This window comes from Rhamphochromis longiceps, linkage group LG11 (assembly GCF_057381845.1).
Source record: "Rhamphochromis longiceps isolate RC_006_pf linkage group LG11, R_longiceps_female_GT1.1, whole genome shotgun sequence".
Classification (NCBI taxonomy): Eukaryota; Metazoa; Chordata; class Actinopteri; order Cichliformes; family Cichlidae; genus Rhamphochromis; species Rhamphochromis longiceps.
This window is the reverse complement of record NC_140567.1, coordinates 39,984,627-40,001,326: the sequence shown is the minus strand read 5'-3', so window position 1 is coordinate 40,001,326 and position 16,700 is coordinate 39,984,627. Positions and strand designations below refer to the sequence as shown.

The following is a 16,700-nucleotide window of genomic DNA, read 5'->3' as shown; positions in this document are numbered from 1 at the left end:
CACTGGCAGGGGAAGTGGTGGTAGTTGACACTCTTTCAATGATGATGTACATATCCTGGACGGGGAGGAACGCTGGTTTGAGCGTGGAGTCAAGGAGGCCATTTACATGAAAAGGGAAAGACCATCTCTGAATCAAGGAGGGGGCCTAAGGTTACATCTGTCACCGTCTTACAATGCTGTGATTGCAGCCATTCCCCAACTCTCTGTGAATGGTACTCATGGCCATTGATCAGAGGTCTTTGATCAGTGGGTTTTGGTCAGTGGTTGTTGATCAATGGTCATGAGAATTTGCATAATTAATATTAAGGAACTGACCTCCCAGACCATTGTTCCCTCAGTGGGCTGTTTCAGTCATTTTGCAAATGTACTGTTTATAAGATTGGGGAAACCTGCAGTCAGCTGAGACTGAAGAAGTCACTTGGATGAGTGACGAAACGTTTCTCCCAGAAAACGCTACGTCCAGATGAACAGAATCAATTTTTTGGAGATTTACTTCCCTGGATGATTGAGAATGCATCAAGAAGTCTACTGAAACAAGTTACTAGCAGGTTTAGGCTCACGGTGCAATAGTACAGGGTGGGCCATTTATGTGGATACACGGTAATAACATGGGAATGGTTGGTGATATTAAAGTCCTGTTTGTGGCACATTAGTGTATGTTAGGGGGCAAACTAACATACACTAGCATGTTTGATCCACCACTTGAATCTGCATCATAATCTTCTCCCTGGTCACATGGTGAGATATCCATGAGACGCCTTTTCTTTAGTTTCATCCTAAAAAAGAAAACGAAAATAGTTATATTACAGGAGTTCTAAACAAAATGTGTTGTGCTAGGTGTTTTTAAATCAAAAGCGGAAAAACTTGCCTCTTTGTGAACATGAGCCCACAACTGTTTCCTCCTCATAAAATTTTCAGGCCCTGGAAGCAGGTCCCTTAAATCATCCCTACTGAGGGTGTGGAGCAACACCTCATCTATGTTGGCAGCTGTAAATAAAAGTCAGTAACTGTCAGAAATATAAAAGTTGTACATCTCTTTAAATGTATACATTTCACTGTTAAAAAAAGGAAACTATTCCAAATGGTCATTTTGTCAAATACATTTAAATGTAATTAAATATATTATTGATCTGACAACATAAAACTGATTCTATGTAGGATCACTGTCAGTGTGTGCAACACAAAATTCATTTAGACATTAATTTGCATAAATATGCATATGCTTGGCCTACCTTTCAGAACCGACAGGCTGCAATTATCCAAACCCTCCATGTTTTTCTGGTGTAGCTTTTGTCAGAACTTTCCCCTGAGGAGAACTAAAACTAATAGTGCCCAACTGCTTGTCAAATCATTCAACAAATGATCAAAACTCAGATTAGGCCACTTCATCCAAAAAAAACCTGCTACCTCAGTTCAGCAAGGTTAAAGTGACCTGATTTATATTAATAGTTTACAACATAAATAATTCGAAGTAAGTTCACATCTCCAACTTAAAATAGTTTTTATGATTAATCATAATCTGTCGGAAATGAAGCTTAAAGTAAATCTATAGGTAAAGATGTCGTTCATGAATGTGCATTATTTTATTCCCTTGTGTTATCTTTAATTTCATCACCCAAACTGGACTTGCAAATAAAATTTGAATAAACTCATGTTGGTTAAATGTAATTTTGGTCATAAAACCGTTAACTCTTGATGACTTAAGTAAATCCTCATTTAAATTAAATATAGATCTGTCCAACACCCCTGTCTTTTTTCCATAACAAAAAAAATTTAAGCAGCAGAGAACTCTGGATGTAAGCCGACAGTCAAAGGAGCTTGCAAAGAAAAGCGTCTGGACTTTAAGTTGCTTGAAGACGTTTCACCTCTCATCCGAGAAGCTTCTTCAGTTCTAAGGTCAAATGGTGGAGAGTCCCAGATATAAACCTAGTGGGAGAAACCCCCCACAGAGGGACAAAAGGACCCCCTGATGATCCTCTAATCACCTGAGCCAAGGTGTGAAACTGGGTGTGGGTCCCAATCAGCCAGAGTTTCGGGTGTGTTCATTGTGAAACCTGGCCCCACCTTATCATGCGAATTCCTGAGGTCAGATGGCCCAGGATGTGATTGGGCGTTAAGGCGTCTGGGAAGGGATCTCAAAACTGGATTATAGATGGCAGAGAGTTGGTGTCGTAAACCCCGCCTCTGTTCAAAGATGGTCACTCACAGTGGACTTAGATGCTTCTTTCACTCCTCTTTCAAACCATCTGTCCTCTCTGTCCAAAATGCGAACATTGGCATCCTCGAAAGAGTATCCTTTATCCTTAAGATGCAGATGGACTGCTGAGTCTTGTCCTGTGGAGGTGGCTCTTCTATGTTGTGCCATGCGCTGGTGAAGTGGCTGTTTGGTCTCTCCGATGTAGGTAGAGGATCATCAGGGGGTCCTTTTGTCCCTCTTTGGGGGGAAACTCCCACTGGGTTTAAATCTGGGACTCCCCACTATTTGACCTTAGAACTGAAGAAGCTTGTTGGATGAGAGGTGAAACGTCTTCAAGCAACTTAAAGAAGTCCAGACGCTTTTCTTTGCAAGCTTCTTAGACTACAATGACCTGGATTACTGAGAACCTTCACAGGCTTTATGCCCTGTGCTTATCTTCAAAGTCATGCTGCTCTGTTGTATGTTAATTGCCCCTTGGGGATAAATAAAGTTTTTCTGATTCTGACTCTGTATCATTGATGTCAAGATTATATGATGTAAAGGTGGTTTCATCATAGTTGCTGTGATCTGAACATGTATGAAGAGACTTCAAGGCGTGAGGTGAACACCTGTGCACACACACACACACACAGGAGTGGCGCACGGTGCTGCCTCCCGTTGGGACGGCACAGCAGAGAAGTGCTGTGGCTGTTTGGGTCGGGAGGAAGACTAGTGTCCTCTGCTGCTGCTTCTTCACACAGATCTTGTGAAGAAGAGTCACGCTGAGAGGAAACAATTTGTCTATGATGCTCCACCTACTTACACGTGAAATACTCGGTGGCTAAGTATCAGACTTCAGAATATGTGATACACGCTCGCTTACAGTGTCTCCATTTGCTGCCCGTAGCTTTGAGGCACCGTTAGCCAACATGCTAACAGAGCGGCGGCAGACGGTCAGAAAGCAGTACGAAGCTCAGCAGCAGCGGAGAGCCTTGCAGGACACGACCAATCACCTCTCCTCAACTCTGAAGGACACACCCACCCAACCTCACAATACCATTGCTTCTGTCTTAGTGCTGCCGCGTCGCATTGGCCCCTCCCTCCAACTGGACCACACCCAGAAACTGCAGCTACAGCACCAGCTGCAGCAGGTATGGAAGGTTACCTGTCTCACCCACTTATTCTCCAGGTGTGTTTGCCTGATATCATGTGACCCTTTCTCTCCTAGCATGTGCAACTGCTGACACAGGTTCACCTGCTGAGTCGCCACATTGCTGCCCTGAATCATGAAGCCTCCATCACCAAACGCTACCTGGTCAGTAAACACTTCTCAATTTATACCTACAATAGCTGAACAGGGCAAGTGGGCACTTACCTGGTGGGCGTTTCCTCAGCTCTTGAACTTATTACTTGTTATTAATCTCTGTCTCTATTCCACGGCATGTCTTTATCCTGTCTTCCTTCTCTCACCCCCAATCGGTCACAGTAAATGGCCCCGCCCCTTTCTGAGCCTGGTTCTGCCGGAGGCTTCTTTCTGTCAAAGGGGAGTTTTTCCTTCCCACTGTCGCCAAAGTTCTTGCTCATAGGGGGTCATATGTTGGGTTTTTTTCTCTATTATTGTATGGTCTACCTTACAGTTGCGGCTGGGTGTCGTTACTGATTTCTACTGATTTTCTATTCGATTCAGACTCAGTCTGAAATATTATAACTCTGATCATCTATCAGCACTGTTAAGATTCAAGAATTGAGAAAGGGTACAAGAGGTGATCGAAAAATAACCACACTGGTCCGGCCGGGTGAAGTCAAACGAAGATTTTAATTCACATGTGGGAAGATCACTGAACACAGCAATTGATCTTCAACTTACTAAAGCACAAACAATTATTTTATAACATCAGGGTTTGTTTACTGACGCCCCTTCATGCGTCACAGATACATTTTATACATAGATCAGATCAACATCATCATGACTTTTCACCTAGAAAATCATCTTCTATTTTCATGGCTAGCCCTTCCTGTCTACCTTTCAGTTCTTGTCTTGTTCCTCTTTCTTGCCGAGACACCAAGAAACGGTTCCTCTTTTACCAAGACAATTTTGCAGTTACAGCCAAACATAACTAACCTCTCCTCTAAATAAATCTAATTTAAAGTGTGTGTAAGTGTGTGTGTGTTGACCTCACATGCTCTTTGTGTCACCTCTTCACCTACTGTCTGTGTCTCGTCCTCAAATGCTCTTTCTCAATTCACCTGTTGCACTTCTGACCTTTTACCAGACCAGAAGCTCACTGAGACTATGTGTATGTCTTCTACTAAATAAATGTTTTAACCAAGAACCTCTACTAAAACCTTAATACAAGAATATGAACATATAAAAGATAATAAAATAAACTGATATAAGTGTTTTGTAAGCATGTATTGCAATTCCTTCTATGTTCTAGTTTTCCCTCAGCATGTATCACCTGAACAGTCACGTCAGTGAGGCTTACGACCTTTAAAGAACCTGAACATCAACTCAAATAAGCACAGATATGCAATATGTATAAAATGGTTATAACTGCACCTGAAATACAAAGTTAGCATCCTCATAAACATCTTAAGGCCATCTTAAAGCTATCTATTACATTGTTAAAGCAATGATCATACTGCAGATTATATTATGCTGGTAAAATACTTTTTGTTCATCCCCACAATTCCCCCTTACGACCTCTGGCACACCAGAGGTCGATACACAGGTTGTTGTTCACTCCTCAGTCCACTCGGCTACCTCCAGATCCATCATCGGCATCATGGACATAGGGGCCACCGCCCCAGGGTCCACTGCCTTTACAATCACTTTCTCTACCAACCTTCGGGCACAAGGAATGAGACAACAACCACAAGTCACCAAAATACCCACCAATACAGATAGAGACAACATAATTGACAGAACAAGCCCCTTCCACCTTCCGAACACTGAGGTCATCCAGCTCTCCAGTGGGTTGTCAATTCCCGAGTGGTCATGCATGGTCCTAGAGAGACTCTTTAGCCCCTCCAAGGCTCGCGTCACCGAGCCATCTGGGGCAGTGTTATTCGGGATAAAAGTACAACACTGATCTCCGAACATCGCACAAACCCCTCCTTTTTCCGCCAATAACATATCAAGGGCCATTCTATTTTGGACTCCCATTAATGAGGTCGGACCCATCTGCTCCGCTAACCCTTCCATCCCGTCTCTGGTAAGGTTAGAGAGCCTCAGCAAATTATAGTGAACATAATTAATTCTGTCTACATTTTTGTTCGGGGTCACTGGAAAAAGAGCAGAAATTATTGGAAGATTCTCAAAACCCGCAGCTATTTGATCTACGAGTTTATATTCATTCGGAACTCCTCTGGGGACCCCTATTGAGTCAATCCAGGTTGGCGAGTTTAGCCTAGGGTCATAAGCGTGTGTTCCCTCAATCCCGCTTTTGGACAGGATATGTCTCTTCCGCCTAGCTGCCAATGTGCGTGTGTTGTGCTGTGGAATGTTTTTTACCTGATTTCCAATTAGCATAAGAGGTGCTCCTAGTCTGACCATCGCGCACGTCCCCACACTTCCCAGAGGAACACGAGCCAAAAGTGTCTTGTGCCCACAATAATAATAAAGTCCACTTCTAGCCCAAGTCCCAATTAAAGTGTTGGGATCACTTACATTGTTTGTGGTTCTTCCCGTCTGGGTAACAGCGCACCAACTTGGGTCGATTTCCCCCACGTTATATATTACTTTATCTGTGGAGAACTTAAAACACGTATAATTACCTTTTTTCGGCAAAAATGGTCCTACCTTTGTCCGCTTATCAACTGGAGGAAACAAACTGGATAACACAGTACAGTCTCCAGTACTCACCGCTCCTCTAGTCATTCGCAACATGCAATCATAACCCCACTTGTCCTCCGGATGGAGTGGAGCGGGCTCTGTGAACAACCGTGGTCTAGCAGAGGCACAAGCAACACAATTGGATACCTCTTGTTCCCTAGCATTTAGAGCCATCCAGTCCAGCCAGAGATTACTGTCACTGAACCCAGTGGCGCGCTCAATTAAATCCTGAGGCTTCAGTCTAGTGTAGTCCACCGCCAGGACTCGTCTATCCTTTAGTTCCTGTTCCTCTGGTACCACATATGACGGCCCATTTCCCCTTTTTCCTGTAGAATTTACAACAGCGTTTATTTGGTTGTTAATCATGTGTATTTCCTTTTCTTCTCTAACTGGCTCTACGGGATTTACGGGATTGGCCTTTTCACGAAAGTTAATTTTAATTAACCCCTTCGGGTCAGTTCCCACAGTCTCCACACCTAAGACTAAATACAAAGAGTTTTTACGCCGCCAGTTGCCCAGCGACATAGTCAAAAGATTCTTAGATGGACTATAATCTCTTTGGAGTTTTAACACGTTCTCTGACCCTTGTCCTGACGTTTCCCTATTTTCCCCAGTGTAACCCTTTACCTGATTCCAGTTCCGACACCAGTTTGCAAAGGGCCTACTCCCTCTTTCACAATGTGTACTTACTGCATAATCCCAACAAACCCACACATTATATCCTCTCCAACTAGTATCTGCTCCTTCACACTTTAAAACATCGCATAAGTCAAAGGTGAATGAAGTTGTGGACCCATTAACATAATTCAACTCTAAACCACCATATGTACTCAGGCACTCATCTCTTTTACCCGAAACCTCGCGCTTTGATCTCCTTTTTAGCCCTGTTTCAATAAACGATTTCTCTTTTAGTGCTGGATTCAGCTGGCCCCAGTGTTCAGACAGTTCGCGGGGGCCTCCCTGCAAAATATAAACAAGCAAACATAGGGCCATTATCAATATCATCACAGTCATCAAACTAACAATCACAAGCAACATTTTAATCAGTCCTCTTTCCTCACGAATCTCCGGTTCGCGGGATGGCATTGTGTTATGTATATTTGTACTTAGCATAAATTTTAAAACTTTGTTTCTGTTTTCCTCCTTTTTATTTGAACCACCCCTTTTCAAACTCTCAATTTGTTACCACTCCTTTTTGTAGGCGCGGCGATCTCCTCCTAGGCTGCTCTTCTTTCTTCGGCCTTCCAGGTAGACTACTGGTCGGCCCGTTACACAGGTGAAGAGGTTTATTCTGCCTCTGTTCCTTGACACCTGCGTTCCTTGAAGACGAATTTTCCTCCACCAAGCTTTCGTGTGCGGGTGCACACTGCGACCAATGGTACCAGGTGTCGCCTTTCCCTTTCAGCTGGACTGCTGTAGCCGTCCGGGCGGTCACCTCATACGGACCAGTCCAGCGGGGCTCCTTCCACTTTCGCTTAATGACCTTCAGCCACACTGCCTTTGCGTCCGGGACCTCTCCGTTCCCCGTGGGTCTCTCACAAGTGACCTGTTTTGTAAAGCTGGACACAAGAGCTTTCAACTCATTAAAATATTCTGCATGAGACCTGTTGCTTGTCCTGGGCTGCTCCACCGGGACCACTGTCCAGGGTGCTGGAAACTGTCTCCCAGTCAGCAGCTCATAAGGGGTGAAACCTGTGGATTGGTTAACAGAACATCTTATGGTCATCAAAGCAATGGGCAGGGCTGCGACCCAATTTAGCCCTGTCTGCGCACAAATTTTAGCCAACTTGTTTTTCAAATTTAGGTTCATCCTCTCTACCTTTCCTTGAGATTGAGGATGATAGACCGTCCCGAACTTATGTTGCACTCCCAACATCCTCTCTACCTCTTGCAAATCTTTATTCTTGAAGTGAGTACCATTGTCTGATCTAATTCTCTTGGGAAACCCATGCCTTGGAATGTAATGATTGATTAAGCACTTAATCACACTTTTCGCATCTTCACATTTGGTCGCCCATGCTTCGGGCCATCCAGTCAGAACATCCACACACACCAACAAATACCTCACCCCACCTGGGCCTGTATCAATCATGTCGGTATAATCAATCACGACCTCTTCTCCTGGCCTTTCTGGCATGAGAAACTTACCAGCTTCAGGTTTTACTGCTGGCTTTGGGTTGTGTGCCCCACAAATTAGGCACGTTCTGGCCTTTTCCAGTATCATCCTTCTCAAATCAGGATGCCACCATCGGCACAAATTTCTCTCCATCTGTTTCACTCCCACGTGACCAAGCCCGTGAGCCTCATTCACCTTCTGTTCCGCCATTTTGACCGTTAAAGCGGGACGCCCATCTGGCCCCCTCCACAAACCGCCATCTTGCCAGGCTCCTTTGTTTTCCCACACCCCCTTTTCCTCTGGGGATGTCTCCTCCTGAGCCTTTCTAACTTCTTCCATGCTGTTAGTGCTAACCTCCTCTTCTGGGGTTACCTGCACCAGTTGTCTCTGTCCTTTGTAGCCCGCTGCTTCCTTTGCGGCTTCATCAGCTTTCTGATTTCCTCTTGCCACCATACTGTCTGCTTGTGAGTGGCCTTTGCATTTTATAATACTTACCTCGTCTGGGTCCTCCAGGGCCTTTTCCAGTTCCTCCATTTCCTTTTTGTGACAGATGGGTGCATTAGTGGCCGTCCTGAACCCGGCTCTCTTCCACTGAGCCAGTTCCACATGAGCTGCTCCAAACGCATATGTTGAGTCAGTGTAGATGTTCACTCTCATGTTTTTAGCCAACCTCAGGGCTCGAGTTAGGGCTATCACTTCAGCTCTCTGGGCCGACTGTTGTCCCTCAATTTTTCCTGCTTCTTTCACCTGAAACTCAGTTCCTACTCTACAGACTACTGCATAGCCCGCTTTCAATCCTTCTTCATCTCTGTGGCAGCATCCATCTGTGAACCAATCCTCAGCTCCGTATATGGGCTCTGCCTTCAGGTCTTCCCTGATTTTTCCTTCAACCTGGGCTTTCTTAATACAGTCATGTGGTTCTCCTGACCCCATTAGGTCTGCCATATTTATTCCTTCATGTGTGAATATCAAATTTGGCGCCTCTAAAATTTTGCTCAACCTTTGTTGCGTCAGTGGAGTCATTGTGAATGCCTGTGAGTTCACATAGGCCACTACACTGTGTGTAGTAAGCACTTTCAGTGGGTGTTCCCTCACTATATGTGCTGTTTTCTGAATTATCTTTGCTACTCCTGCTGCGTGTTGTGTGCATGTGGGATGCCTTGCTTCTGTTGAATTTAATCTTATGCTGACATACATAAGTACATCCCTACCTCCCCCTTTTTTCTGAAACAACACACCATTCACAACTCCCTTTGTTTCTGAAACATCAAGATAAAATGCCTCATCATAGTTAGGTGTGGCCAGATCTGTGGCTCTTGACAAATCCTGTTTTAGTGAAATGAACGCTGTCTCTGTGTCCGGCGTCCAAGGCAATTCAGCCTTCAGATTTCGAACACCAACTTTCTTGATCATGTCCCTTAAAGGGGCCGTTTTACCCGCATAGTTCGGAATGAACTGTCTGCTGTAACCTGTCAAGCCAAGAAAGGAAAGCAACTCCTTCACAGTTCTTGGTTTTGGATGTGTCAGAATTTGGTCTCTGTGTGTGTTCATTAGCCCCACTGATCTGTGTGCGATCACCCGGCCCAGGAATGTTACCTCTGGCCGGACCAACTGCAGTTTTTCTTTGCTCACTTTGAAGCCACACTCCGCCAATCTGTTCAACACCACGAGCGATGCTGCCGTACAGGCCGCTGCTGACGGGGCTGCAATAAGAAGATCATCAACATACTGTATTAATGTACAGCCCCCTGGCAGTTGACATGGGGACAATGCCTCTTTCAACACCTGATTAAAAATTCCTGGTGAGAGTGCAAAGCCTTGTGGTAGGCGTGTGTACCTAAATTTGCGGCCTCTGTATGTGAATGAGAAAATGTCTCTGAGTGACTCGTGCAGTGGGAGACAAAAGAATGCATTCGCTAGGTCAATACATGTGAACCACTTTTGGTCCCCAGTAATTTCGGTCAGAGCCGTGTAGGGATTTGGTACAGGCACAGTGTCAGTCCTCAGCATGGCATTTATTGCTCTCAAATCATGTGCCATACGGTACTTCCCTGTCCCATGTTTTTCCACTGGCAAAATAGGTGTGTTCCAAAATGACCATGAGGGCTCAAGCACTCCTGCCTTCCACAGTCCTTCAATGGTTTCAGCTATACCTTCTTCTGCTTCAGTTTTGTGCTTATATTGTGGTCTGTTAATTGGTATGTCAGACTTCAGCTGGAACAGGACAGGCGAACAGTTAGCTAGACCTACATCTGTGGGCCCTGCGGACCACAAAGTACCAGGCAATTTTGAGAGCTCAGCTACTGCATCAGGATGATCCATTCTTTCCCTGCCATGTATTCTGGAGATTTCTTTATGTTCTAAGATCACTGCATCGTTGGACAAACAAGTTATGCGATATATTTTACATTTTGGTGCATACCAGACATTTGGAATTTGGGTGCTTTGCCAGCATGCGTTGTCCAGCGCCCGCTTGACCATTGGTCCCAGATCTCTTGGCCCATGACCCTCGTGGACCGCCAATGTAATGTGAGGGGCTGAATCCTCTCCCACATTGTACCAAGGCAGTTGTTCATCAGTAAATTTCACAGCCGCGGCCACACCTTCTGGTCCAACATAAATGTTATGTGTTTGCACATTCCACGTCTGTCCCTCAAGATCAGACTGGAACTGTTCCCGATAGATATCGTTATCTTCCCTATCATAAAAGAGTGTAACGTGGAAAGGATCTCGCGGAGGGGAGTAGACGGCCAGGCTCATTATCCAGGGTTTCCACAGCTGATAATGTCTCAGAATGCCTTCTTCCACTAGCCTCCCCCAGTAGATTTCGGCAGTGGGTTGTTCAGAGTTCTGGACTAGATATTGAGTCTTTGAAGGTGATCCCAGACACGGGAATTCTTTTCCTCCAGGCAAAGTAACAATCAGTCCATCTGGTGAGCACATGATTGTGGCTCCCAGTTTCACAAGCAGGTCCCTGCCCATGAGATTTGCAGGCACCTGTGAGGACACCACATATTGGTGTTTCAAAGTCTGTTTTCCCAGCTTTGTCAATGCTGGATCCGTCAATGGCAGTGTCATTGGAATCCCGGAAAAGCCTACCACATTAACTGTGTGACAGGAGAGTGTTGCACTGTCTGGTGTGTCTTTCAATGTTGAGTATGTTGCTCCAGTATCCACCAGGAAGGGCAATTCAGTGCCTTCCACGGTCATCGACAGCATGGGTTCTGCCGTTCCCACACTGTTCGGTTTCTCCGGGCTCCGTCAGTATTGCTCCCCCTCCCAGCCCCAGTCGGCTACTGGGTACTGGGGGGCTGGTGCTGCATTCGGGTTTGGAGCTTGATGTGCTCCCCTGTAAGCAGCTCTTTGTCTTGGGCCTCCTCGTGCCTGGGATTGATAGCCTCGCCCCTGATAGTTCTGCGGCGGTTCAGGGCAATCTCGGGCCCAGTGTCCTTCTGCTCCACATCTCAGACACGCAGTCCAAGACACTCTGCCAGGATTCCCCGGATTCCGAGCCCTTTGTCCTCCCCTCACGGATCCACCACGCCCTCTCTGCGGTCCACCGGTCCCCCAATTCCCTACTGGTTGACGCTGCCTTGGTGCATTGGCGGGCCAACGGTCATCAGGGTAGAGACCCGGATCCTGATCTGGCCAGTCAGGCACAGGATCGGGCTGAGGCCTTGCCACCATTATTTTCCTTGCGCTCTCTTTATCCTCTTTCTTTCTGTCTCCTGCTTTGTTTTTTGCTTCTGCCAGCTGCAACTTGACCAGCCACGCCTGGGCTTCCTCCAACTCTTTCTTTTGTTTGTTTGCCAAATCCTGTTCCTGCTGAAGTCTGTGGGTCACATGTCTGTCCCACTGCACCGAGTCTGCAACGGCAAAATCTGGGTTCTTTTCCAAGTCAACTGCAACCTGATTGGGCAGCCCTGCCAGCACCGCCGAACGAAACCACGCTCTACTTTCACCCTCCTTCCCCGGATGTATTCCTGTTTCTAACAACCATTGTTCCTTTGCTTTAGCTAAAAACTCTCTGGGTGTGTTTTTGGGATCCCAAATAATTTTTGGAATGGCTCCAGAGTTAGGAGTTGGGTACTTCTCCCGGACTGCATCTGCTAAGTCATTCTGCACCTCATGGTATTGTAGGTCATTTGCATATCTGGTTGTTTGAGCTATCTGCTCTACATCTGCTAACCCACCACCCAGCATACAACGTCCGGCCAAAGCGCGAAAATCGCCCAGCGCTAATTCTTCTCCTTCGGTCAATGCGCCCAGCCTTCTCAACCAGCTAGCTCCTCCCTCAGTTATTGGTGGAAGTTGTTTAACCAATGCTTCCAAATCTCTCACCTTATAGGCGCGATAAACTGGTTCGTTCTTTGGACCTGCTATTAGAGGCAGATTTAAACCAGGGTCAGGAGCTCCTTGTTCAAAACTCACTTTTCTACTCTTCCTCGACTTTCCTTTTCCCTTTGAGCTCCTAAATATGGGCTGTCTCTGTGCTTGGTCTCTCTTCACACTTCTTTTCCTCAAAATTAGGCTTGTACTTGGTTGGGGCTCAGGTCCTCCATCTTCGTCCTCCTTATCGTCCTCTTCTTCTGATGACGTCGCACGGTCTTCATTCTCCTCTTCTGGCCCTCCCTGCATTACTCTCTGCTTTATAACCTCCAATGCTGTTAATGCCTCTATTAACGCACGTGGGGGCTCATGCATTTGTCCATACACTTCTCCTTCCCAATGTTCTCCCTTGGTTATCACTCCTTGTGGTATTTTGTCCTTCATTCTAGGGGTCCTTTTGGCCTCCCCGTCCTGCTTTGGCTGTTCCACTGTAGACACTTCGGCCCGTATGATGTTTCCACTATCCACCGAACTGGGAGGCGAGGTCGAGCCTTCATCTGCAGCTGAGGCTATCATTCTCCCTCCCATATCTTGGGACTGACATTCCACTGCCCTTATCCCTTCTTCGGGGATATTCAGGGGAGTAGTAGTATATTCAACATCTGCTATTCCGCCAAGGACAACTCCAGTCTGTCCATCAGGACCACGAACTTGTCCCCCTCCAAGGGTCATTACAGGCATGACATATGGTGGTGGTGGTGCACAACGTGCCAATTCAGCCCAAGGATATAATTTCGGTGTGTAATACCTGTTAGCCTCTTCTACCTTCGGAGTCAAGTCCTTCACTTGGTCCTTTAGCTTCTTATTTTCCTCCTTCAAATGTTTCAAAGACTCCATTATACTCACCATGTCTCCTGATTTTCCTGTGTCATCCTCTTCTGTCATCCAGGAAGAGGCTGCCCTCCACAGGAACAGCCACTTACAGCACCTGTCATGAGTTTCTTTTAGATCCTTAATTTCTCCTCTGGCTTTCCTGTTCACTGAATGTCCCTTGGACTCCTCTTCAAATTGTTTCAATTTCTGTTCACATCTCTCTCCCTCAGTTTTTAACACCAGGCTCAGAGCTATTTTATCACCCAGCCCTTTCTGTTGAGATGTAATAAGTTTACTTACCTCAACCTCCATCGCTTGGCACTCTTTCTCTGCTGCTTTTAATGCTCCAGGTGAAGCCAAACGAATAGCTTTCTTAAGCTGTTCAAGCTGATCCTTCAGAGGTTTGCATCCCCTTTTCCCACTAGGTGTCGCACCCGAGCTATCAGCCATTCTCTGAAACACAGACTTACCTCTTCCAATGGCGTTGGTCGACTCCACCTTCTAGGTCTAGGTCACCCAGACACGCTTAACTTTCGGTTTCAGTCTTCGTCTCGCTGTTCTCGCAACCACTGGCTCCTCTTCCCCTGCTCGGTGACACACAAAGTTTAACCCAGCACTTTAGACGCTATCCTCGCGTTCTCAAGCGTTGACACTCAATCAAAATTATTCGCCCTCAAAGTGTTAATATATGACACCAGCAACCCTTATGCGCAACGCGCTCACCTCCGTATACTTACCTCTCCAATAGTTCCTCGGATTAGTGTTTTTTCATTTATTTTAAACCCATTAACGGCGCTGCGCGTCCCTTATATACTTTACAGCAACACACCCTCAAGGGTCCCTCAACTTGTCCCGTACTAATAAGTCTAAAACCAAGAAATCACCTTTATGACATTATGTCAAAGCTTTCTCCATGTTGCACAGCCTGCCACAGGTTTAACAAAAAAATCGCTGCCCGAGAAGGCTCCCACATATCAAGGTGGTCGTTTTCACAAACTTCCAGCAGACCCTCAAATAAACAAAAACAACGACCCAGGCAGGCTTCCAGTTCAGCCTCCTCAATTTCTATGCACACTGAAAACTCATGGGGAGATTCTTCTGTCTCCCCGTGTCCTACACAATTCACCTCCAAATGATCCCCTACAATTGAAATTTCAGTGTGGAATGACGCAGAGATTAACATTTCCTTATTTATTCACTATATGTAACCTGAATTTTCTCTCTCTTATCAAATAACCAAGGTTATCTTTACAATTTGTTATTGAACTACTAATTAAGTTGCTTTTTATGGTGTCAGTGATAAACTGCCCCTAAAAAGTCCACTTTATTGCGTGCTCATTGAGTTACTTCTATCAAAACTATTTAACAAGTTCAATTTACACATACTCATTAATTTGTCACGCTTATTAGTGGCTCATGGTTGCTTAAAGCCTATGTCTAACTTGACCACAGAGTTAGAGCATCATTCAATCCTCCCAGGATGACCACTCCACTTACTCTGCATCCAGTCAGCTCATGCATTAACAACCCTTGCAGACTGTAACCCTTTTATTTTTTTGTTTATGCCTTCAAATCCACCTTAAATCTTCTTACCTAAACGTTGGTTTTAAACACAAACAATTCTTATATTCTATTTTGAAACGCTGTCACCATTCATATATTTACAATGTTATTATTTACTAAGCCAGCATTTTAATCGCAGACATTTATCCACATTTGCAAACAATAGTTATAGAGCTCAATGACACACAAAACCGAAAGCATAGTCCTCTCATGCGCTCTGCATCAGCTGCCTCATTTGCATGCACACACACTCTTCATCTAAGAATAGCAGCAGGCAGTCAGTGCATTGCTGACTCGACCCACAGAAATCTTTTTTATTACAGAGACGTCTTATATTTACAACTGCACAGATTTTAAACCTTTTAACACCTATCGAATTTCGACAAATTTAACATAACAGTTTAACCGATAAACTCCCTGAGTTTTTTACGATCAATTAACCAGTATCAAGACTTTAACTGTTTCTGGCCTCATTTCTAAAATCCCTAACTCAATTTAAAAGTGTCCAACACCCAAGGTCCAACCTTTGCTGCCCAAAAAAGCGCAGATACCGTTCCAAACGGTAAGGAGATTCTAACTCCTAGTTATTCTGGAGTGCCCCAAGCTCCACAGTGACCAACTGACTATCCCTCTTCGAGGACAATGCATAAGCGTCCTTTGCATTGGCAAGCGTTACCTCTGAGCACTGCGCTTCCTACCAGTCCAACTGGCGTTCTTGAGTAATTTATAATACTTTGGAACAACAGTAAAACACCCAACCAAGTGTAAGACTGAAGCAGGTCCAACCTTATAACCAAAAAATAACCAAATTCCCTAACCTACTAAACGGTCCAACCGTATTCAATCATTACCAGCAGTCCAACTGCTTTAAATCCTCAGATTCTTATCAAAATCAAAACAGACATGCACCAGTAATTTCAGTGAGTAGACTTTTAATTTTCACAGCCCAATTTGACACACTTTGGAAATAATTCAACAGGTAGTGTCTTACCTTTTTTTAAATATGATGCGCCGGCGTGCGTCCACTCACTTTTGACCACTGGCCAAGTCTGCCCGTCTGACCACCTCGGACCACCGCTCACACCTCCACTTTTTTCCCTTACTCAATCCCGGACGAGCCCCCAAATGTTAAGATTCAAGAATTGAGAAAGGGTACAAGAGGTGATCGAAAAATAACCACACTGGTCCGGCCGGGTGAAGTCAAACGAAGATTTTAATTCACATGTGGGAAGATCACTGAACACAGCAATTGATCTTCAACTTACTAAAGCACAAACAATTATTTTATAACATCAGGGTTTGTTTACTGACGCCCCTTCATGCGTCACAGATACATTTTATACATAGATCAGATCAACATCATCATGACTTTTCACCTAGAAAATCATCTTCTATTTTCATGGCTAGCCCTTCCTGTCTACCTTTCAGTTCTTGTCTTGTTCCTCTTTCTTGCCGAGACACCAAGAAACGGTTCCTCTTTTACCAAGACAATTTTGCAGTTACAGCCAAACATAACTAACCTCTCCTCTAAATAAATCTAATTTAAAGTGTGTGTAAGTGTGTGTGTGTTGACCTCACATGCTCTTTGTGTCACCTCTTCACCTACTGTCTGTGTCTCGTCCTCAAATGCTCTTTCTCAATTCACCTGTTGCACTTCTGACCTTTTACCAGACCAGAAGCTCACTGAGACTATGTGTATGTCTTCTACTAAATAAATGTTTTAACCAAGAACCTCTACTAAAACCTTAATACAAGAATATGAACATATAAAAGATAATAAAATAAACTGATATAAGTGTTTTGTAAGC

The 16,700-nt window shown here is 45.0% G+C and overlaps 1 protein-coding gene across 1 annotated transcript in view; it reads left to right on the top strand.

Moving 5' to 3' along the window:
- The window catches only part of gon4lb (gon-4 like b), a 44,235-nt gene that overhangs the window by 12,524 nt on the left and 15,011 nt on the right, over positions 1 to 16,700 (top strand). The window contains exons 14-15 of the mRNA XM_085424110.1: positions 3,084 to 3,327; positions 3,405 to 3,491. Coding sequence (XP_085280236.1) covers positions 3,084 to 3,327; positions 3,405 to 3,491 — 331 coding nt within the window. The remainder of the gene's footprint in view (positions 1 to 3,083; positions 3,328 to 3,404; positions 3,492 to 16,700) is intronic.